Source organism: Aspergillus tubingensis, assembly GCF_013340325.1.
Source record: "Aspergillus tubingensis WU-2223L DNA, scaffold_7, whole genome shotgun sequence".
Lineage (NCBI taxonomy): Eukaryota > Fungi > Ascomycota > Eurotiomycetes > Eurotiales > Aspergillaceae > Aspergillus > Aspergillus tubingensis.
Window position 1 is genome coordinate 3,704,884 of NW_023336281.1, and position 22,483 is coordinate 3,727,366.

The 22,483-nt window shown below is 51.4% G+C and overlaps 4 protein-coding genes across 5 annotated transcripts; 1 reads left to right on the plus strand and 3 right to left on the minus strand.

Annotated features, from left to right (window-relative positions):
• Positions 1 to 7,220: 7,220 nt before the first annotated feature.
• On the minus strand, positions 7,221 to 8,008 carry AtWU_06172 (uncharacterized protein; the record flags this gene model as incomplete). Its single annotated transcript, XM_035501282.1, has 2 exons — positions 7,221 to 7,382; positions 7,436 to 8,008. 2 exons carry the CDS (start codon positions 8,006 to 8,008, stop codon positions 7,221 to 7,223), a joined length of 735 nt encoding a protein of 244 aa, XP_035357175.1.
• Positions 8,009 to 8,307: 299 nt separating this feature from the next.
• AtWU_06173 (putative alcohol dehydrogenase) lies at positions 8,308 to 9,477 on the minus strand (the record flags this gene model as incomplete). Its single annotated transcript, XM_035501283.1, has 2 exons — positions 8,308 to 8,604; positions 8,668 to 9,477. 2 exons carry the CDS (start codon positions 9,475 to 9,477, stop codon positions 8,308 to 8,310), a joined length of 1,107 nt encoding a protein of 368 aa, XP_035357176.1.
• Positions 9,478 to 12,715: 3,238 nt separating this feature from the next.
• Positions 12,716 to 19,473, plus strand: AtWU_06174 (the record flags this gene model as incomplete). Of its 2 annotated transcripts, XM_035501284.1 has the most annotated exons (6): positions 12,716 to 12,813; positions 12,941 to 13,373; positions 13,464 to 17,277; positions 17,326 to 17,620; positions 17,681 to 17,706; positions 18,134 to 18,135. In XM_035501284.1, coding segments are annotated over 6 exons (4,668 nt in total). The 2 variants fall into 2 exon arrangements, with proteins under 2 accessions (XP_035357177.1, XP_035357178.1); XM_035501285.1 differs by lacking the exons at positions 12,716 to 12,813; positions 12,941 to 13,373; positions 13,464 to 17,277; positions 17,326 to 17,620; positions 17,681 to 17,706 and adding exons at positions 17,988 to 18,066; positions 18,822 to 19,473 and having other exon boundaries at positions 18,134 to 18,731.
• A 177-nt stretch (positions 19,474 to 19,650) lies between these two features.
• On the minus strand, positions 19,651 to 21,593 carry AtWU_06176 (H(+)-transporting V1 sector ATPase subunit B; the record flags this gene model as incomplete). Its single annotated transcript, XM_035501286.1, has 8 exons — positions 19,651 to 20,180; positions 20,227 to 20,501; positions 20,548 to 20,864; positions 20,912 to 21,073; positions 21,124 to 21,159; positions 21,239 to 21,258; positions 21,324 to 21,408; positions 21,495 to 21,593. The coding sequence occupies 8 exons, from the start codon at positions 21,591 to 21,593 to the stop codon at positions 19,651 to 19,653; spliced, it is 1,524 nt and encodes a 507-aa protein (XP_035357179.1).
• Between the last annotated feature and the right edge of the window lie 890 nt (positions 21,594 to 22,483).

Consider the following 22,483-nt stretch of genomic DNA (forward strand, 5'->3'; position numbering starts at 1 on the left):
TGTTATCGAAAAAGCCGAGCGTTGTCGATCTTATTCTGTTGTGGACAGCACATCGTGGCTCAGTCTCCCTGGGTCTTGTTGCGGAGGTCCTCCGTACTCCACGTTTGGTAAGAAATAGGTCTCAAACTTAGATCATACTTGCCGTGAATACTCTCAATGGTCTTCAGGGCTTCGGGACGACTGCCAGAACTGATTGACTCCCGAAGACACTGTCAATTGTGTCATTCCGAATTCCGAGTCATGGATGTTGGGCTTTGCGCCGGTTGCTCAACTACGGGTGCTCTCTAAATGTACCGTGTAGCAGTGGTCACTGTAGGTACTGGCACTGTCCGTCACATACAATACTATCGGACAGCCGTTAGTCGTCATAATTCATCTTATGCGATGTGACGACATGACTCTCAATCCAGGAAGTCGCTTCAATCTCAAGAAATTAACCGATGCCGAATAAAGTTCGTCGTATAGATCGACCCAAAGGCAGTAACTTGGCGGATCATCGTTCGGAGCACGTTGAGAAGCACGCGCGCTCGCCATCTTACAGCAACTAGTGTATCCGTACCTACCTTAGTCACCTTGCAATTGCGGGCGAGAAAGATTCTCAGCAGGCATTGAGACTATTTACTGGCTCCTATCCAGATATGCCAAAGGGAAGCTGTGGGCCCCTACAAAGATAGCATGATTAGCCCCATGGAGATGATTCGTCCCCTAAGCTACATACAGGGATGATCAGCAGTCCTTGACCACAATAATGCGCATGGCTTGTCCCTGATTGGGATGGGCGACCAAAGTGGTTTGCTTGAGCTCATGTTCGAGAAAGAAAAGGGAAAAGTGGTCTGTAGGACCATGGTTTCATTGCCACGAGGAATGGTTTGGTCCCTCAACCTGACATGCGTTTGCATGGGGTCGAGGTGAGGCAGGCAATACTACCCCTGTGACTGTCAAACGAAAACATGAGTGCAAACTAACAGTACTACTCATTTCATAACGTCTATATGAAAAAAATATATATCCCAAACACCGGCATATGAGCTATCTGTTACTACAAACCTTCTTCTATTAACCCGAAGCCAAGCCAATTTACAGTGTCTTGCATGTTGACCTCCGAATCTACTCCAGCAATTCTACGAAGCTTTCCGAAATGGTAGGTACTTTGTATCAACTGCCTTAGACGTCGGAGGAAGGCTCGGCATTCCTGAATGCTTTTGCTACAGGGCAAAAGGACACTAGGACAGAGGTCGGCCAATGCTCGGGGAAATCCGCCCGCGCCCGACCGAGTGACCGGCCAAAGTTTCAACAAGCGGACGGACCACAACCTCAAAGGACAAAACAAATTGGCTACTGCCTAGAATCGCTTGAAAGGAAGGCAGAGTTTCTGTGCCCTTCATCGTTCAAACTTCAGGCTAACCCAGTCGATCAAGGTATGGAAAATCCCGCAGTCCATCGGGGCTGTTAGTCCACTGACCATGCCAACCCCGGCTGCGCGCTAGCCGTCCCTTGAGTGGGCATGGTATTCGGCCGGTGTAGTGAATTGTGCCGTTGATGGGCAGCAGGAATCGCCGAGCAGATATTATTGCATGTGTGCTAAAGGAATGATTCTCTGTGCGTGAGGAGTATGATCGTCAACCTTTGCATCCGAATATCTGTTTCAAAATTGCGAAGAATGTGGAAATCTCGGGCAGTGCAACAGCTATCTACAGAGTACACCGGCGGCATCCTCCGCCTGAGGATTATCATTAACAATCATTATTCAGTCACGGTTCATAATTGAGCCCTGGACTCTGGAAATCATTCAATGGTGAAATCCACCACCACCGGAACATCACCGGGGTCAACCGGAGAAATCCTACGAAGCTCCACTTTCCCCCATTGACTCCGTCTAGTGCGAGCCAGTCAATCCTAGCGGCTCCGAACCTCAACCCAAGGAACCAACCGGCGGCCGGTCAACAAGGAGGTGAATCTTCCGGAAGCATGATGGAAGTGGAACGGTTAGCAGCGATGGATCCATGGGTCCCAGCGCGTGGGAATTTGCTCCCTACCGAGGAAGCGTGGTTGACTGGTTGTCGTATCTACTCCGTATTTTCGGATTCGGAACGTCGTCACTCTGTGGGATGGAATATGTTTTAGACCAGCTACTATTTACGACTTTGCGGTGATCATCGATCATACGATGGGCAAGTGATGATGCTCGTTCCTTTCGAGCAAAGAAAGGAAGGTGGTATCGACCACTGTGCATCTGTCACATTTAGCAGCACCCCAGTCCCCAAGCAGCCGAAGCACAAGAACCGCAATTAAGCATTCAGGGTCTTTTAATTGCGGTGGGCAATCAACCCCGGCTCGGCGTGTCAGCTAAAGTGATGAATAGCTGGAAGGCGTCCAATTCCCGGCCGGCTCTTGGCACCCACCCGGCACCACGACAAATGGCAGTCTACGCTTTCTCACAGCAGTCAGATTAAACGTGCTCTAGTTGATTCTAGTCGCGCCTTAGTTATCCCTGTTATATGTTATGCTGCCAATCTAACGGCCAGCATGCCGTCATTGTTAATTGCCTAGTGGATGATGCTCCATACGCCGCACACCACTGTCATCACAGGATCTCAAGACCCAGCACGGAGCCCCGAAGGAACACACGCACAACCTGCCACCCTCTCACGAGGCACCAAGCAAAGACGCATGAAGTTTAATTTTCATCTGCAAGAGACAGACTTGGATTGGATCGTCCTTGCATCCTCCCGTCTAGTCCAAACCTTGGTCTTTCTGTGTGTCGATAATCAATCTACCCGGAAGTCATGACTTGACGTAGACCGGTCCAGGTACATCATTTGAGAGTTTACACCCTTACTTGGACATGGCTATCAACCATCCATCCGCCCATTACCCCTTGAATCAGAGAATAAAAACCCTCAAATTGATGCTAGGGTTATCCCACAAACCCTGATATCGGAAATTAAATGCGCCAGCAAGTACTGTGTTGAATGCTGGCATACCCACCAGAACCACCCGGATAATTTCTTTCCTTATCCATACTCATTTCCAGCTGCACGGGATACGCCATATGGGAAGTTAGGAGCTGCAGACAGGAAGAAAGGTAGCACAGAACGAGGGACGTCAAATTTTGCATGCAATAACAGGTCTTAAACTGCACAAGCCGTGCATACGCAGCAAGTAAGTAGAGTCCGGCCCACCCGGAGCGGACGGACAGATAGACGGTAGGAAGGTTTTTATTTTTTTTTTTTTTTTTTGATCGGCACGTTTTGGTTGGGGATGAGCGGGATGGTGATCATGGTGGCTGGTTATGGTTATCTACACACTAGACAAACACAGCAAACTGAATACCAGTATCTACGGAGTACACCGTAGAAATCAAGTAAGATACATCTAATTTTAATTTTATCTCAATTTTTTTTCTCACTAGTTTCACCTGTCTTAATTCCTTATCCGCAAGTTTATGGAGCCGTGCACTAGCTAAGCATGTAGACAAGTCAAGCAGGGAGGAGACATGTCCGCTTAGTCAAGAAGTCAGAAAGTCTCTTAGATTAACTAAACTATCCATCTAGATGAATCCTAACTAGTCAGTTCACTTGTCACCTTACTTGACTTGCCAACTAGTACGTAGTAAGTTACTTAGTTAGCAAGGCTTGGCCTGGCCTATTTGTTCGTTTGTTTCTCCTCAGCCAGCCGCACTCTATCCTTCCCCCATTTAGCCAAGATAACCCATTCTACTCATAGAATAGTACGGTACTTGTGTCTCATATAGGATAAAAAATAGAAATAAACCCAGAAAAAAAAATTAGAGCTAGATAGCTACGCACGTAGTGAGAAGTAAAACAAAAGAAATGCCGACCCAAGCGCTCCCCCCACAACAAGACACAACACAAGAACAACCAAACTAAACTAAGTGGCAGTAGCCCGCCCGTCAATCCATTTCCCATCCAGGCGCAACCCGAACCCTAATTGCAAACCGTAGTATGTCTCACCTGTAGTCAGGTCACGGTCTACTCTAGTTGGCTGGTTGGTTGGTTTGCTTTGGGTGTCGGTCTGGGTTACTAGTTTTAATTTTTTTTCTCATGTTTATTTTTAATTTTCTCACTTGCTTAGCTTTTGGTTCCATTTTTCTACTCTCGCTCTTGTTTGGTTTTTGTGTTCTTGATGCTAATTTAAGCATATGCTATTATAGTCTGTCGGTACCGAAGTAACTAACTACTGTACTACTGACTTAGATTGACTGGCTTTTGTGGGTATTTTGGGGAGGGAGTATGGAGAGTTACTATAGTATGGTGGTTTACTTGGTACTGCATGGCAGTGCATGATTCATTTAGTCTTTCACAAACTAAAGAGGTAGAGAAAACATCTAGTCGGATATATCTGGTGGTTACCACATCACACGTCCCATCATCCTAGCTTCAAACAAACAATTAGCCACACATTTCCAATGTATCAATTTCTCCATCTCCCCCTAATACCATATACTACTATGATCGTTATCCTCAACCCCTCCAAGCATAAAATCCCCAAACTAAGAAAGTACAGCCGTTGCCCCGGTGTGGCTGTGCACTGCCCTACCGAGCTACGTCCCTCCCGAATTCCAACCAGTAAATACCCTCCATCCATCCATCTATCACAAAGTAAATCAGGGGCTCGTGAAATGCGGGATAGGTCCGAAACATATTAACCTAAAAGTGGCTCCTTAGCAAAAAGCAGACCAGTAGTCTACTGATGGATGAATACTACCTACTATCCTACTAGGTAATACCGGAGGTAGTTCTACTTCTGATCATAGAGAACAGACCAGAATAGTTGCTGCAACCCAAAACCTCGGGACGAGCAGTGTGGAACTGGGCTCCAATTTACTTGGACAGAGCGTCAACGGCGTTCTCCGTATATACCAGTAACCTAGCTGAACTTCCATGTGGCTACTAGATGTCTATCAGGAGGAGTAGTGATGTGCATGATGTTTTACAAAGTACAAGTGGGTAGGTGGATAGCATGGTTTCCTACGGAGTAGATGGATATACTCCGTACCTAGTAGTAGTAGTAGCTATGTCTGATACAGAGTATATACCAACCCACCAAACCTTGGAACAAAGTACTAAACTAGTCTGTACCAGTTAACACCCACCTAACTAACTAACATTAGATGGTATCTATGTGCTAATTGAAGAAAGAAAAAGTGGCGTATGCCTCAGCTTGAAACATCTGCGCCACTTACTTCTCCATATTCACTCCGTTATTCGGAGTTACTATTATGTTATGAGATGGGATGGGGTACGGAGTATCCGGGATTTTTGCTCGTGCACACACTCTGGCCGGGATCTCCTTCTTCTGGAGGATGTGCCGACAGGGCTGCTTCACTAGTCGCTTTGCAAAGTATGTCTGGTTGTGGCTGTCTGTCTGTGTCACACGAGGCTCAGTGTCGTCCCGGGACGGATGCAGTGCACGGGCGAGATGGTAGCCAGTTGACAGGTTTGGGTTTTAGATGGTGGGAGTAAGGTTTGGATAGGTAGATTGACTGCCTCGTGGGTGTGTACTACGTTTGGGATAAGCATGTTGGTACTATTAGTACTTTAGTAAGTACTAGTATTTTATATGTCAAATTTCCATGCTGGATAGATATATATCCTAGGCAGGTTACTAGTATAGCGATATTACTACGTAGTATCATCATACTTCCAGATCATAGATCTCATTATTTCCGGGCTATGCCCTACTACACAATCGAGTCTACAGATAATTCGCTGAGCATCCCTAGTTCCCACGTTATGCTTTAGTGGTAGTAGTGGCGGCTATTCTCACCCCCATAGCGCAGCCTCTATCGTATATAGCCTTTAATACTCAGGCTATTTAGTGAGACATGGGCTATCCATTCGGTAAATGCACTCTCCTCAACCATGAACTTACCATCAAGCTGAACACCTCAACAAAAGTGGGATATCCAAATCCCACATACCAAGTCCGTAAATCTTGCAGTAGCTCATCCATACTCAAACGTATCCCCCCCTAGGACTAGGATCACCAAGACCCATAGAACATAGACCCATACCTCCCTACTACTACGTAGCAGACTAGTAAGTAGGCATATGCACTGCATCCATCCCAAACCCCCTATTCACCACCCACCCCACTACCAGCTGAACAAAGTTTCTGGGATGTGATTCACTCGGATCCCGAGGAAACTACAATAATCTCCAAAGATTGACCACCCTATCCCATCGCGTACCTCTCCTTTTCGGACCCGGAGGAAACCCTCACTAGCGAGCGATGATCACCAAACCAAAGGATGGAGATATTGATGGAGAGGGGGTTGGAAGATCCAAAGGAAGCACCGCAACCGTATCCAATCGAGAAAATCAGAAGCATGCCCGATCATCCCATCCTGTAGGAAAGGAGGGGCAGGGGGAAGAGAAGGGAAAATCCCTATTCCAGCATTAATGCGCTAGTTACCACCTGACACTGACTCGGTCAGTCAGCTGATCCGGTCATCTTCGCTTTTTGCTAGTTAGTGTTTTGTTTGCTGGGCTTTCTGGTCATACCCCATCTCGGTCCATTCTTCGACGTACGTCAGTTAGCCAGCAATTTGTGCTCACGCACAAGTGTCTGGCACTTGTTCATTCTATCTACCACGTACAACTTCGCCGTTATGGAGGGGAGAGGTTAGGGTCATGCATTGTGACGCAGGTGTGTGTGTCTTATCAGCCTAACGGTGAGATACTGGCTGGGGAGGGCCATCCTTAACCCTGTTTCTTCGGATCCGGGAGCTAACAACGTGCAATGGGTGGCGCTTGAGTAGTGACATCCGGTCTAGTGGACATCATCCTGGAATTTCAGACTTCGCGCTGCATGGTCGAAGCCTATCCTGCATCCCGCACGGCGTACGCTATCCAACCAGCCCTTAGACTATGCAGGTCCTCTCCGCTGGTCGAAAATACCAGAAACATGGCCAGTCAGAGTCGTAGCCGGGCCTTTCGTGCTGGGACGGCGGATTCAATGGCTTTGAAAACTAGCCAGGGAATGATTGGATTGTCTATGGGTCGTTGCCAGAAATAGGATCGGTAGCAACACCAGATGGTCATCCCGGTTTTGGTAGCATGTCTCACTCAACCCGCCACGGCTGCTGCAAGCCTGTGGGACTTGACCGAGCTTTCATTCAGTGCTATCTATTTCGGAGATGACTACCAGAAAGCAGGACAGTCCCTGAAATGAGAAATTCGCCCACGGGAATAATATCAAAATATTTCGGCGCTCTCCTCCACAGACCGACTATAGCAGAGAGGAAACAGTGCCCCCCAAAATCGATACATGCCCCAGTGATTCTCCTTTTCTGAAACTAGTCTTCGAGCAAATGTGCATTCCGTCCGAAACGCGTTCGTACTGCGCAGGTGGACAATCTGCTGACATCAGAGCTGGGTCACTATTCAATCCCGACGGGTTGACCACTCACCTCGTCGTATCTCTGTAGAGCCGAGTAGTACTGCACCGAGAGCCCATAATTCTTTCTCAGTATCGGCTTTCTGATCCTCCTCGCAGCCGTGGCCAAGATGCGTGACTGTCTCTCACGGCTCAAATGGATGTGATCACCGACAGCGACCCCTCCTGGTAACTTCCAATTTTGTCGCTCGTAGACAACCTCGACCAGCCGGGTAAGCGTGTCAGCCTGCCATGTGGTCAAGAGCTCATTATGAAACGCCCTAACGTGGCGCTGGAGCTTTGACAAATCGGTTTTGAGTCGGAATACATTGGAGCGTAGCATGCTCATTTTATGGTCCAGGTTCTGATTGCTGACATTCAACAACTCAAGAGCCGAGGAGTATCTCTGAATAGACATCAGCATTGGTGCCGCAGACACAATGTACACCCAGCTGCCTATTTGGTGAATGTTCTGGAGCTGACACACCGATAGTGAGGACAATTTCGCCTTTCCTACAATACCATTCTCTTTCGAAGACGACAACTGAATCTGCGACCGATAAAAGGACATCCCAGGTCCATATAGGGTGAGAATATCGACATCCATTTCGCCGAGTCGAGTATGATGCGCTATCTAAACAAACAATGAGGGTTCAACTATCCTTGGATATGAAACGATAAACGAGCTGGTGGCCTGAAAGCTAGGGAGTGGTGGTGATGAAGCCCAGAGGCTTTGGAGTCAACTCTGAGGGGTTGCGACGTGGAGGCAAACGGATTACCTGGCGCAGGGAAGGTGCGACTACACACTCAGGCTGCTCTGGGAAGTACCGCTTAATCGTGTCTATTGCGTTCCTCATAATAAACACAGTCACAGAAGAAAGCTAACGTCTGATAATGATATCTGCATCACAGTTTGCTTCCAGAGGTTTTCCCGAATTCAATCACCAGCTTCCCGAATTGCTTCCCTTCCTTCATATCCTGAAAGATTCCATCGATCGCAGGGATATCCTCCAGGTCAGTCTGCAAAACGCGTGAGATGACTGGATGAATTTTGTGCGTCTTGATGAACTCGACCATCTCCTTGAACTCCTTCCGCGACCCCATCGTACAGCCCCGAACATCAATATTCTTGAGAACAGCCTTCATAGAGAAGGGCATCTGCGGTGCGACCGTCATACCATACACACAGAGAGCACCACCAGGCTATTCCAGTCAGATATTGTCCATACGTACTCAGATAGCGAGAGGGGGGAGAGGTCTGCTCACCTTAAGCAACTTGACAGCCTTGTCCACCGAATCCCCTCCTGCCCCGTCAATAATCGCATCGAAAGCCACTTTCCCTGTAGGCAACAACTCCAATAACTTCTGCTCCCACTTCTCCTGCTTGTAATTCACACCTCCCTTAGCCCCCAGCTCAATTGCTTTCCGAATCTTCTCCTCACTCGAGCTCGTCACATAGACATCCACGCCCCTAGCCACCGCAAGCTTGAGCGCCATCAATGCCACGCCACCTCCAATGCCAGTCACCAGGACTGCAGCTCCCTTGCTCGAATTCCTCTCTCCAGCCTTGACCACCAGCGCTCTCCACGCTGTCAAGCCAGTAAGCGGAAACGACGCCGCCTCTGCATCCGACAAATGCTCCGGCACCTCTTCCAGCTCTCCTTCATCAATGGCGAGATACTCCTGCATCGTCCCCTTGTTGTACGACTTTGTCCCGCCCATGATCCTGTACCCTTTCGGATCTTCTGGTCCATCCAGAGACTCCTTCCACCCTACTCCGGGGTTGATGACCACCCGCTTCCCGATCCAGCGTTGCGGATCGCGCACTCCTTCACCGGCAGCTATCACGGTTCCTGTACCGTCGGCACCCATGGGAACGTCAAAGGTGACGCCCGGATAGAGGTGTTGACGAAGGAACACATCGCGGTGATTTAGCGATGTAGCTGTGAGCTTTACCAACACTTCGCGACCCTGAGGTACAGGCTGGGGAAGGGTCTTCACAGCGAGGGGGTAGTAGACTTGACCCGGCTTTCCGGGTTTACCATCGACTGGGTTAAGGAAGACGGCTTTCGACATTATGGCGTGAATTTCTAAGATATGTACTTGTTAGTTTGAGCTGTAGATAGAGAGACGGAATTTTTCAATTTGAATATATGTAGAGTGAAACTAGGAAAAGATGGAGCATGCATGCACTTATCGGTTCGGTTCGGCGTGCGGGGATGAGGTGAGCTGTTTAGGCCGTTATCGGTTGCCGAGGATGTGCGTCGGGAAGAGACATGAAAGTTGCTTGCGGTGAAGATCTACGCAGCATATGATATTGACCGGACTAATCTTTAGAACAGGAACACTTAAGTTTGTGTTAAACTTTGCTGGTTCTCACATAGTACAACTCAATTGTTACTTGCAATTAACGTTACAAACCTTTTTTCCAACAGTAATAATAGTGATATATACTTGAGCCTCGGCTGAGGGGACTTGGATTAGTACCAATATCGAACAATGATTACAATATATAACTGCCACCAACACACCAACACACCAACGGTACTTACTCATCAAAGGGAACAAAAAGTGATACCCATGATCAATGACAATGTATATCACCACGATTTGTCTGCCACAAAATCAGACTAAATCAAGCCAGTTGGGATTGCCACCCCTACCTCATTAGCCAGGATGATGCCATGATCCTGTTCCAATATATACAAGTCTAGCTTGGTAGCTTACCGGCAGAGCGCACCCTGATCGAGATGTCCATTGAAGCGTTTTGATTATTGATTTTAAGTCGTAAGGTGAACGTGTACTGTGCTCGTCTATTTGTTATTACAACTTGACTTTGAAAGTGCATCCACATCAACGGAATATGCTGTAGTTGGGCTATAGTACATTCTGAGACTACAGTATAAGGTAACATATATTGTCGTTTCTCCTTTAGGCAAGATAAAGAGGGGGCTGAGCCATTGACCATATCATAAATTGGCTCTAGGAGTGAAGGAGAAGGAGAATCACTTATTGCTAAAATGTCAGTGAAGCGGAAAAGACATACTTACTATGAAAGATAGATGGTATTGCAGATGGCCTGCCATCTGAGAGCTGCTGTTGCCTTGCTGGATCCCGATTTTAGACCGAGCGGAGAGGAGGATCGTGAGTCTGTTGAGGTTTCATTCCCAGAAACATATCAATTGAATTGATTGCAGCCCCTTTGGGATTGTGGAAACGGTGATGAGCGCGAGATGTGACTGCATATCTTGCCAAGGCGTACTATGGTGGAATATAGTGGATGCTGTCTTGTTAAGGCCTGTCGATAGCAGCTATGTCATGAATATATATGGATGCATCTGAAGCTTTTTTGTTGACCTCGACACAAGTTGGTGCTAACGAGTACACTGATTGTACTATATTATCATGTTAGATGGTTCTTGAAACGCTGCGGCTTTGGTTCGCCGATCTTGTTGGGTTCTGTTTGCAATTAAGTGATTCTGACCGCTGTCATTGTCAGTTATAATATTGATCTGCGAGAGTACCGTAATTGGCAGTTGATAGATCAGCATTCTGTTTGGAGGAATGGTGAACTGCGGGAGATTGTTCGCGTTCGTCTGGAATGCACAGCGGCTCTATCCCTACACAGTATGTGTTCGCGCGATTGCAGTCCACATGAGCTCTGGTCTTATCATCCCCACTGTTAATTAATGGTGAAGATACTTATGATTGAGCATCAAACTGTCAATGACCTGTATATTGGCAGTGGATGATACGTTAGCAGAAACAAGCCACAGGCATCATCCATGTAGATTTTGGATTAAAGGTCGTACAAGAAGCCGATGGCTGTGCAAACATGTCTATCCCCAGCACTGCAGGCAAACCGGATTGTTGCAGATCGAGGATTGCGATGTTGTGTTGTACTGACTGTTGATGATTGCTTGTTAAGTAAAGCTGCGATGGGATACGTGCCTCAGGCCGCAGAGTGGAGGTTGGGGTACGGTACGGATGGAAGTCACTGGCAAGTCACTGGCCACCTATTTTAGTATGTGGGTGTACCTGGCATGTACGTTGGCCGTATGGTATGTATGGGGCTGGTAAGGAAGGTTGTTCTTCAGAGTGACGACACTGACTTCTTCTCCCACACAATTCATTGATGATGCCTTACATTATGCAGTGCTGAATTACCTGCCTACTAGCTTTGAATAGTATATACAATGAAAAGGTGAAGGCAGGGAGTTGGAAGCTGGCTAACCACAATACTATGTAAATAGCCCGACCCTCAAAAATTTTTTGACATTCTAAAAATACCCGGGGGAGAGCTTCCTCTCCATCCCAGTGGAATTTCTCTGACGTTGAGTTGAAGCGACACGTCGAGAGAAACCAAAGCGTTTGCGGCCAAACCACCAGTGACGGTGTCGGCGTGGCAGTAACCCATCGTAGGTTTGTCTGGGGATGTTATGGCCACGCACTGTCCCGGAAATGCACCATCAAACTCCAGGTTTGGGGGAATCTTGGGATAACTGGAGATAGTCGGGTCAAATCTGACCTGTCACCTGTAGACTGAAATTAATTGCGATGGGCAGCTTGCACCACATGTAAGGCTGAGGATGAGCTATCTATCTATACCCGACCTTCCCTGGAAGCTATCCAGCGAAGTAAAAAAAAGAACAGAAACCAGACCACCAATTTGTGCGGCAGTTTCACAACCAGTGTGGGCTGAGGTAATAATAATAATAAACCAATTGCGGTCGCACAAGGCGATCTGGCGGTACGACCAAAAGCGCGAAAACGAAGTAAAAAACACAGAAAAAACAACGAAAACAGTCACTTCGTCACGTCCGTCACGACCCGTACGGTGGTAATTCCACGGCCACCAGCTAATTCGCCGCAAGCCTCTTCATTTTTCTTGACCTGCCAGGAACTCTCGATCCTTTCGATCTTCTGATCTCGACTCTGGATCGTCTAGCGTTCTTGTTTTCGACCTCGACTCTCAATCCGCCCCCGGCTTCTTTCCAGATCTCTATCCCAAAGACACAAAGGTGTGTTCTTTTGCTTCCCCCCCAATCGTCTTACTGTCCTCCTCCACCTTGCTGTCTGCCTCTCTCCCCCTCGCTGATCCGTTCTCCTCACCAGCTCTACGGACTGCTGCTTGTCTCCAACCCACCCTTCCACATCTTCCCCCAGAAAAAACGTTCGCATCGCTCCTTTTTGTTTTACAATCTACGGTTTTTAACTTAACCTTCCTTCTAGATTCTCGTCTCCCCGAACTTCTCTCTTTTTCCCAACTGGACCGGCATTCTTATCGTCCGTCGCCCAGCTACCGACCTTCATAATGCCCACGCCACTTCCGTCTAGTTTTGCCTCGGCCGCCGCTGGCAACACCCACGACTCCTCGAACAGGAGAGGGGATGGCTCTGCCGGTGGAGAATGGTACGCAATGCTCTTTTAACTGGTTCTATGCGGTCTACCCGCTGCTTTGGCCGCCGTCCTAGTCCCTCCCGGCGGTTTTGCGTGGCGGAGTTGAACTGACAACTCATCCTCAACCGGGGACATGCAGGTCTCGAACTCGCATGAATGGAGCAACACAGACTTTCCGCCGTCCGTCCGTTGCGACAAACCCTTCTCATAACCGGGATGCCAGCCAACCCACGTCGGCTACCACTCCCACCGTGGGCACCTACACTCCTCCGCATATGTCCTCGACCTACCAGTCCAGCGCACTCCGCAACGGAGCAGCTACCGACACGCGTTATTCAAAGGATCAGCTACTTAGTCTCTACAAAACCCAACGAGAGTCGGGCGTACTGGGGAAGAATGTTGCAGATTACTTCGTAGCTGACTGGAATCCCCACGAGACGTCACCTGTCAACGGCGCTTGGGGGAAACGGGAAGATTCGAAGGATAACCCCTCCGGCCCAGAAGTGTGCTGGGATCATGGGGGCCAGGTCGAGCCGTTGGGCCTGGTAGATATGACGGACGATGAGAAAGAGGTTTGTCTCTTTGCTTACCCCGCCTTGCTTGCTGCTTGAGCGTGTTTGTGCTTTAAAATTTTTTCCGGGAGCCGTGCTGAAGGAGCGCAGTTATTTACTCTCTCCGTCAACTCCCCCCTTAAGCCGCCACCGACGAACGCTTCGAAGGAGAACGCTGGCGCCGGTACTGGTGGACGCAAGCTGTCCATCTCCCAAGGCCATATGAATAATTACAACACCGCATCCCCCAGTGCTGGGCGCCCCGGCCCCAGACGCCGGGAGACGGGCGACTCGACTGGGAATCCCATGTCTCCCACCACCAGCGGCTCTCGCTTTTTCCGTGACGAACCGAACACCTCCACCCCGCCCCCCTCCCTTTTGCGCCGCAAGACCGATTTCCGAGATACCTCTTCCGCCGCCCGATGGGAGGAGAAGGAGAAGGAAAACGTCGCCCGAGACGCAAACGCCGAGACTGCCTCTCCATTTGGTTCTCTGAAGCGGAGTTCGACCAATCCTTTGAGCGCGGCACCGGGCGCTTCGAATTCCCCTTGGGGATCTGCGTCGCAAAGTGCCAACTTTTCACCCATGGGAGCGTTTGGTGCGTTTTCTTTGGGCACGGCAACTACCCCGACAACCGAAAAGAAGGCTGGGTTTGGTAGTCTCCGCGGAGAGAGCCGTTTGAAGGGGCTGTTTTCGAAGGATAGCTCTGAGGACATTTCGGCCTCTATCAAGGAGAAGTCGTCCCTTAGTAGCTTGGAACGCTTGGGTGATACGGAGGGTGAGAAGCGTGCTCAGTCGCCTTGGGGGGAACCCGTCAAGACGCGTACTGGCCGCAGCGAGACGAACCCCTTCTCGGAGGAGCCTCGCAGCGGAAGTGCCGCTCTTGGCGGGTCCCAGGAGATCAACACTCCTTCTCAACCTGCAGACCAGCTGGGATTCTCGGCTTTCGGCATGACCTCTAGCATCCCTGGATTCCGGGAATTGATGCAGAGCCATGAGAACTCGCGCAACCCTACTCCAAGTCTGTTGCAGGGACATGAACCCACCAGCCCCACCAATACGAACCCATATCAGAGCCCCCACGGCGACCGAAGTGGTGGTGTTGGTGTTGGTGGCGGCGACGATGACGTGGAGACTGATGGTTCCGATATTCAGAACTCCACGCATCCCGGCATCACTGGCCTTCGTGATACCTCGTCTGCGTTTGGCTCTATCCGACGGGTAGGATCGGGCATCGACTTGCCTTCAATCGATCGCAGCCAAACGTCTAGTGCCGCTGGAAACCGCAGCTTCTCCAGCCTCGGTGGGCTGGGAGGTCTGTCGTCGCTGGGTGGTCCGGCCGGATGGCCCACCAGCGCTGCCGTGGGTACTCCTACGCGGGAACGCTCGGCCTTCGCTGGTGGCTTCGGCGATCCTATCTTCGGCACGATGGGTGATTTGCAGTCCCCAAGCCTGTCGACTTTGGGCGGTGGTGGTTTGTTCAGCCCCCATGCCGGCATCTCTGGCACGGGCAGTCTAGGCCGCTCCAGCAAGTTAGGTTCTCTGTTCCCGGCCGCGATGCAGGAGCAAATGCAAGGTGACCAGGGACGATCGGATCTGGCCGCTCTGGAGGAGGCCGCTCGCCAACCTGGTAAGAATATCGACATGTCTGAGTATGAGCAGGTCCTAATGCAACAATTAGACGCCCAGCAGGACAAGGCGGGCCAGACGAGTCAGCCCGCAACCACCTCAGCTTCGCAAACCCCTGTCTCTGCGGTGGGCTCTATTCCTACGTCGATGGCGCCCGATGTACCCCCAACCAGCCAGACGCCTGGTCAGGCTGGAGCTGCTGGCTCTGTGCCTCCTGCCCAACAGCGGACCATGGTGATGCCGGATCGGATGCGTTGGATCTATCGCGACCCGCAGGGCAACATCCAGGGTCCTTGGACTGGACTGGAGATGCACGACTGGTTCAAGGCAGGCTTCTTTAGTCCTGACCTGCAGATCAAGAAGCTCGAGGACCCCGAGTTCGAACCCCTTGCACAGCTTGTGCGACGCATCGGCAACTCGCGCGAACCCTTCCTGGTGCCTCAGATCGGCATTCCCCACGGTCCCGACCCCAGCCCTGGTCCCTGGACTGGGAACACTACCGGCACGGCTCAGCCTCCGTTCCCCGGCAGTTTCCCCAGCTTTGGTACCACTTTGACCGCGGAGCAGCAGAATGCGTTGGAACGCCGGAAGCAGGAGGAGCAGTATTTGATGGCACGTCAGAAGGAACACCTCGCTCAGCAGCAAGCGCTGATGAAGCAAATGCAGTTTCAGGGTGTCCCCCACACGATGCACCCGCACCAGCTGCAGCACCACTCTAGTGCCCACAGCCTCCACAGCCAGCCCAGTTTTGGCAGCATCGCCTCGCCAGTCGGCTTCCAGCCCTCTCCCATTCAAGCCCCGATGCAGCAACCCCAGTCTGTCGCAGGCTTCTTCGACGCTGCAGGACCGGTGAGAGCCAACCCGCTGCCTAACATTGGTCCCCAGATGCTCGGCACTGAACTGGGCACCCCCCAGGATCAGCTCCCCGCCCTCCTCGACCGCTTGAACGTGAACCGTCCCGACCCTTTCGCTTTCGGCACCCCCGGCTCTTTTGCGGCTCGTCAGCCTGACAGTCTCTTTCATCAGCAACAGGTTGCCAGCATGCTCCAGGACCGTGCTCGCTTGCAACAGGAGCAGGAGCAGTTTGACAGCGCCCAGGGTGATAACCTCTTCGACCAGCAGGCACGGGAAGAACGCCTCCGCCAATTCCACGCTTTGAGAGCCCAGGAGGGTGAGCTGGGCCTCCGGACTGCCGAGGGTCTGCCCACGCACCCGGCCACGGTCCCCCAGCCGTCTGAGCCCGAGGAGGTCGAGCCGGTGGCTGAGGCTGAGGAGCCTACACTGACCTTGTCGCAGCAGGTGCAAAAGGCCGCGTCTGCTCAGCGCAAGCAGCAGGAACAGCTGGAGCAACAAGAACAGCTTGAGCGCGAGCAGCAGGAACAGCAAACTTCCGATGCGGGTGAGGCGGCCTGGACCACCAAGGGAGACAGTGCTATGCCCCAGCCCTTCCCTCCGCCGCCCTCTGCCTCGCCACTCCCGGCCCCGGCTGCTCAGCGCAACCGTCAGAATGTTGCTGAGTCTCTGGCTGCCAACTCGCGTTCCCAGACCCAGACTCCCGTGGAGGCGCCGACCACTTCGATCGCGCCTTGGGCAAAGGAAGCCAATGAGGTGCCCAAGGGTCCTTCTCTGAAGGAGATCCAGGAGGCTGAGGCCCGCAGCGCAGCGCAGAAGGAAGAGTTGGCGGCTGCTGCACGCCGTGCCCAGCTGCTGGCCGAGCAGGAGCGTCTCAGCCAAGTCCAGGCCCAGGCTCCTGGCCTCCCGTCGACGGCTAACTGGGCCAGCACTGGTTCTCCGGCTACACCTACATCTTCAGGCTCAGTTTGGAACAACAAGGGTCAGGCTGCTCCTTCTGGCGCCGCTAAGAAGACTCTTGCCCAGATTCAGAAGGAAGAGGAGGCCCGTAAGCAGCGTCTTGCCGCTGCCGCTGCCGCTGCTCAGAGTGCGGCTGCCAGCCCGCCGACTGCTCCGTCTTCGACCGGAAAGCGCTATGCGGATCTTGCCAGCAAGGCTCCAGCGGCGTCTCCGGTCCCTGCCAGCGCCAGCACTTCGGGTGCCTGGACGACTGTTGGAGCGGGCGGCAAGCCCAAGGCCCCGCCGGCTGCTCCCGCTGGGCCTCGCTCGACCAGCAGCGCAACTCCGGTGGCAGTTTCTCCCGTGAAGCCTAAGCCGGCGACTGTCGCGACTCCCCGGACGGTTGCTGTCGCTACGCCTCCGGCCAACCCTAACCGCGCCGTGGAGGAGTTCACCAAGTGGGCCAAGCTTGCTTTGGGCAAGGGGCTGAACAGCAACATCAATGGTAAGTCGCAGCATATGGTAGAATTTGATCATAGCTAATGTGATATAGTGGACGATTTTGTACAGCAGTTGCTTTTCCTGCCTGCGGAGGCGGAGATCATCTCGGACTCCGTGTACGCCAACTCGCAGACGCTGGACGGCCGGCGGTTCGCCGAGGAGTTCATCCGGCGGCGTAAGCTGGCCGACAAGGGCATCGTGGACCCTGTGTCGGCTAGTGCCTTTGCGGAGAAGAACGCGGGCGGATGGAGCGAAGTGGCCAAGAAGGGATCTTCGAACGCGAATCGTGAGGAGGACAATGGAAACGCAGCGTTCAAGGTGGTTGCGCCCCGCAAGAAGGGCAAGCGGTGATGCAATGCAGGATGATTACGGAGATGAGATGAGATGATTGAGATGTTTGGATTTAGAAGCGGAGCCGCGCATTGGCTATTGTGTATGTCAAATCGATGATGTAGCATAACAGCGTTTCTGGCCGAGTCAGATTTAACTTATCTGTGCATTATCCCCTTATCGGAGGGACGTAGATTAAGGTTATAACTGAAGTATGATTCTAATTATAACCATTCACTTACTTGATAGTTATTGTGACTCATGAGGGGTAACATACTCCTCTTTAAATAGTGCTTATCCTATCCCCGACCTTGCCCAGTATTCTCACTTCTCAATTCCCTCCCCTCTCTATCTACACCATCAATTACTTCTCGGACTATCACCATGACCACCCCAATCCCCTACGGCGGCCCCATGCGCCAACACTTCTGCCTCGACCCCAACTGGAAGAACCTCAATCACGGCAAGTTCCATCCCATCCCATCCCATCCCATCCCATCCCCCAACCCTAATAATAGATGAAAACACAGGATCCTTCGGCACCTACCCCCTCACCATCCAATCCGCCCTCCGCACCCACCAAACCACCGCCGAATCCCACCCAGACCTCTTCATCCGCCGCCTCTGCCCCTCCCAAACCCAACACTCGCTCAACCTCCTCTCCACCCTCCTCAACGCCCCTGCCACCTCCCTCGCCTTCGTCAAGAACGCCACGACGGGTGTCAACACCATCCTGCACAACATCCCCTTCACCTCCGATGATGTTATCATCTACTTCGACACCATCTACGGCGCAATCGAGTACGGCTTGCTCGCGCTGCAGGAACGTACTGGTGTAAAACTAAGGAAGGTCGAGTATACCCTCCCCATTTCTCATGATGAGATCGTGCGGAGGTTTAGGGACGTGGTGGAGCAGGTTAGGAGTGAAGACGGGGGGTTGAAGGTGAAGGCAGCGGTGTTTGATATGGTGGTTAGTGTTCCTGCTGTGCGGTTCCCGTTTGAGGCATTGGTGAAGGAGTGTAAAGAGTTAGGGGTGCTGAGTGTTGTTGATGGTGCGCATGGGGTGGGCATGCTAGATGTGGATTTGGGATCCCTGGGGGTGGACTTTTGGACGAGTAACTTGCATAAGTATACACCCTTTACTTTTTCCCTCTTTCCTGTTTCCCCTTTAGGATGATGTATATGTGGTACTGATATGTGTTTGGTATGTGTGTATAGATGGCTCTACATCCCCCGCGGCTGCGCAGTGCTCTACGTCGCGCCGCAACACCAACATCTCATGCGCACGACATCCCCGACCTCCTGGGGGTATATTTCCCCGTCTGCGGCGGAGGAGGCGCGCGTGAATGGCACGACTGCGGATGCGTTCAGGTATTTGTTTCAGCAGACGGCGACGAATGATGATACGCCGTATTTGTGTGTGCCGGAGGCGTTGAAGTTCCGGGAGGAGGTGTGTGGTGGGGAAAAGGCGATCTATGGGTATTTGGAGAGGTTGGCGAATGAGGCGGCGGACCTTGTGGCGGGGGTGTTGGGGACGGAGGTGTTGAGGGATGAGAAGGGGTTGTTGACGAGGTGTGCGATGACGAATGTGAGGTTGTTGGTTAGGGTTGGTGGTGGTGGTGATGGTGATGAGGAGGAGGGAGGGTGTACGGTGGTGACGAAGGAAAAGGTGGGGGAGGTGACGCTGTGGTTTCAGAATACGCTCCTGGATGAGTATAACACGTTTGTGCCGGTGTTTGAGTATAATGGGTGGTTGTGGATGAGGTTGTCGGCACAGGTGTATTTGGATAAGAGTGATTTTGAGTGGTTGGGGGGTGTGTTGAAGGAGTTGTGTGGGAGGGTTGGGGAAGAAGCTCTTCAGAAAAAGTAGGTAGTTAGACTACTACGTAGATGTTTGGTTGAATTATGCTTATAATGTCAAGGAAAAAGATAAGAATCATAGATATACAACTACGGACTGTATATGCATCTGGCAATAACCACAGGAAATAAGTTGCTGGCTCACTCGGTTGAACATGACTAAACCCAAATACTCGGCATCTACAGCTTATGTCTCGATCAGATCGGCCGTCTCGCCCTGGGTCTGCTCCGAAACAGTGTTGTCCCGGGTGTCCTTGTTGGCAATCTTGCGCGCCGACCGCGCATAGAACTCGTCCAGCACCCGCTTGGGGATACGGTTGAGCAGATCCTTGGGGTAGATGCGCAGCAGGTTCCAGGCAATGTCCAGCGACTCGAAGATGCTGCGCGACTCGTACGGCGACTGGCTGATGAAGGTGCGCTCGAACTTGTCGAGGAACTCCAGGGACAGCTTGTCCTCGGAAGACAGAGCCTCCTCACCAACGACAGCTTTCATGGCGGCGGCATCACGTCCAATGGCGTACTTGGCGTACAGCTGGTTGGACACTTCAGAGTGATCCTTACGAGTACGTCCAGTACCAATGGCAGACTTCATCAGACGAGACAGGGAAGGAAGCACGTTAATCGGGGGGTAGACACCCTTGTTGTGCAGCTGACGGTCAATGAAGATCTGTCCCTCCGTAATATAACCCGTCAGATCGGGAATGGGGTGAGTGATATCTATTCTTGTTAGCACACGAACCAACCCTCTAGGAAGATGTCATACCATCGTTGGGCATGGTCAGAATGGGAATCTGGGTGATAGATCCGTTACGGCCCTCCACACGTCCAGCACGCTCATAGATGGTCGACAAATCAGTGTACATGTAACCGGGGTAACCACGACGACCCGGCACTTCTTCACGGGCAGCAGACACCTCACGAAGGGCATCACAGTAAGCGGACAGATCAGTCATGATGACCAGGACGTGCTTCTCCAACTGGTAGGCATAGTACTCGGCGGTCGTCAAGGCAAGACGGGGGGTAATGATACGTTCGATCCTGAAGAAGTCAGTTATTGCGTCTATCCAAAAGGCGTAGCACATACGTAGGGTCGTTGGCCAAGTTCAGGAACAGCGTGACACGCTCCATACTGCCGTTCTCCTCAAAGTCGCGAGTGAAGAAACGGGCCGTTTCCATGTTCACACCCATAGCAGCGAAGACGATGGAGAAGTTCTCCTCGTGTCCGTCGTGGACGTCCTTGGTAGGACGCTTCACCAGACCGGCCTGACGACAGATCTGAGCGGCGATTTCGTTGTGAGGGAGACCGGCAGCAGAGAAGATGGGGATCTTCTGTCCACGAGCAATGGAGTTCATGGTATCGATGGCAGAGATACCGGTGGAGATCATCTCCTCAGGGTACACCTGATCTTATCAGCACAGCCACAGCCAGCCTATAAGCATATACATACACGAGAGTAGGGGTTGATAGGTTGACCGTTGATATCCAGGTAATCCTCCGCCAGGACCTTGGGGCCCTTGTCGATTGCGCGACCGGAACCGTCGAAGACACGACCCAGCATGTCTTCGGACACACCCAGCTTCAAGCTGTGACCGGTGAACTCGACTTTCGTCTGGCAAGGTCAGCTGCCGATCCATAAGTGGTAGAGTTCTGGATCAATACCCTCTTGACATCGATACCCGGAGTTCCTTCAAAGACCTAGTATGATCGCATCCCGTTAATGCTCCGCATTATAAGCCATATCACTAGCACACCACAGCTGCTACATGTTTCGTACCTGAACGACCGCCCTGTTTCCTGTACCAGAAATATTATATTAGCTATCTGAGCGTAACCGCTGTCGCATGCGATGCTGGACATACCGCGAGCTTCGAGGACCTGACCCGACCGCTCGGTTCCATCGGGGAGAGTGAGGGACACGATTTCGTTGTAACGGGGGAATTTGACCTATGAGGTATCTTGGTAAGCTGGCTATATGTATACAGGCCGATCCGTTGTTGGGAGCAGCGGCGCAACCATGCAAGTTGACGTACGTTATCAAGAACGACCAGTGGGCCGTTGATACCTCCGATGGTGTTGTAACGGATGCGAGGCTTGACGCTCGTCATCCTGGGATCAACAAAGTCGGCCATGGTGAAAGATGCAGCAGCAGCAGAAGCAGCAGGTGCGCACAGGAGGAGACCGAAAGACGGGGGAGGGAAGTTGAGGGGAGAGACAGCAGCAACAGCAGCTCCTTAGTCGAGGCCGAGTGTCGACGTATGCTTTGGCTGCTCCACGCCGCCGCACGGGCGGTGACCAGCCACGTGATGCTACACTAGAGTAGTAGTCTTACCTCCTGCCGAGCTAGATACAAAGCATCATCAACCCTGATGTAGAGGGGTTTTACTACACTATAAATCTATAGAGTGATTTATTCTGGTATAAGTATGGAGATATGTTATTACCGCTATACTCATAATGCTATACGCTTTGACTGACCTGGTATGGACCCACCGAGCTGGACAGCTAAAGATCAACTCCATATATAAATGAGTTTGCTCCTTTCTCCTTCATATTGGAAGTATCAGACAGTCCGATCATAGCTGGGTGTCTTTGACCTTAACTGGTTAATGATGACATGCACAGCTGTTGATAGCCTGCATCCTACCCCATACTGTTTCTCCAACGTCCACCGTCTTTGCCTGTTCCTTATCTTATCGCATGTGCTGCCCGTTGGATTATATAAGCACATACACCAGCCAATCTGACGTGGCACTGATACAGTATCCGTATGTATTATTCAGAATGACATTGTCGTAATATTCATAACAAGAATACACAGTCTCTGTAAATAATTGAAAGGTCTCTTGACGTCTGATTTATATAAAGAGTAAGTGTGTGTAATCTTAAATGCAAGTCAAGGAACAATTCCGAGTCCATTCCGAGCCAGTCTTCAAAAGCCACCGGAAGAACAGATGATCCCGGGTTAAGTTTGACAGTTTTGATTGAATTATCGCCCGCCGATTTGACTCACCAGGAACAG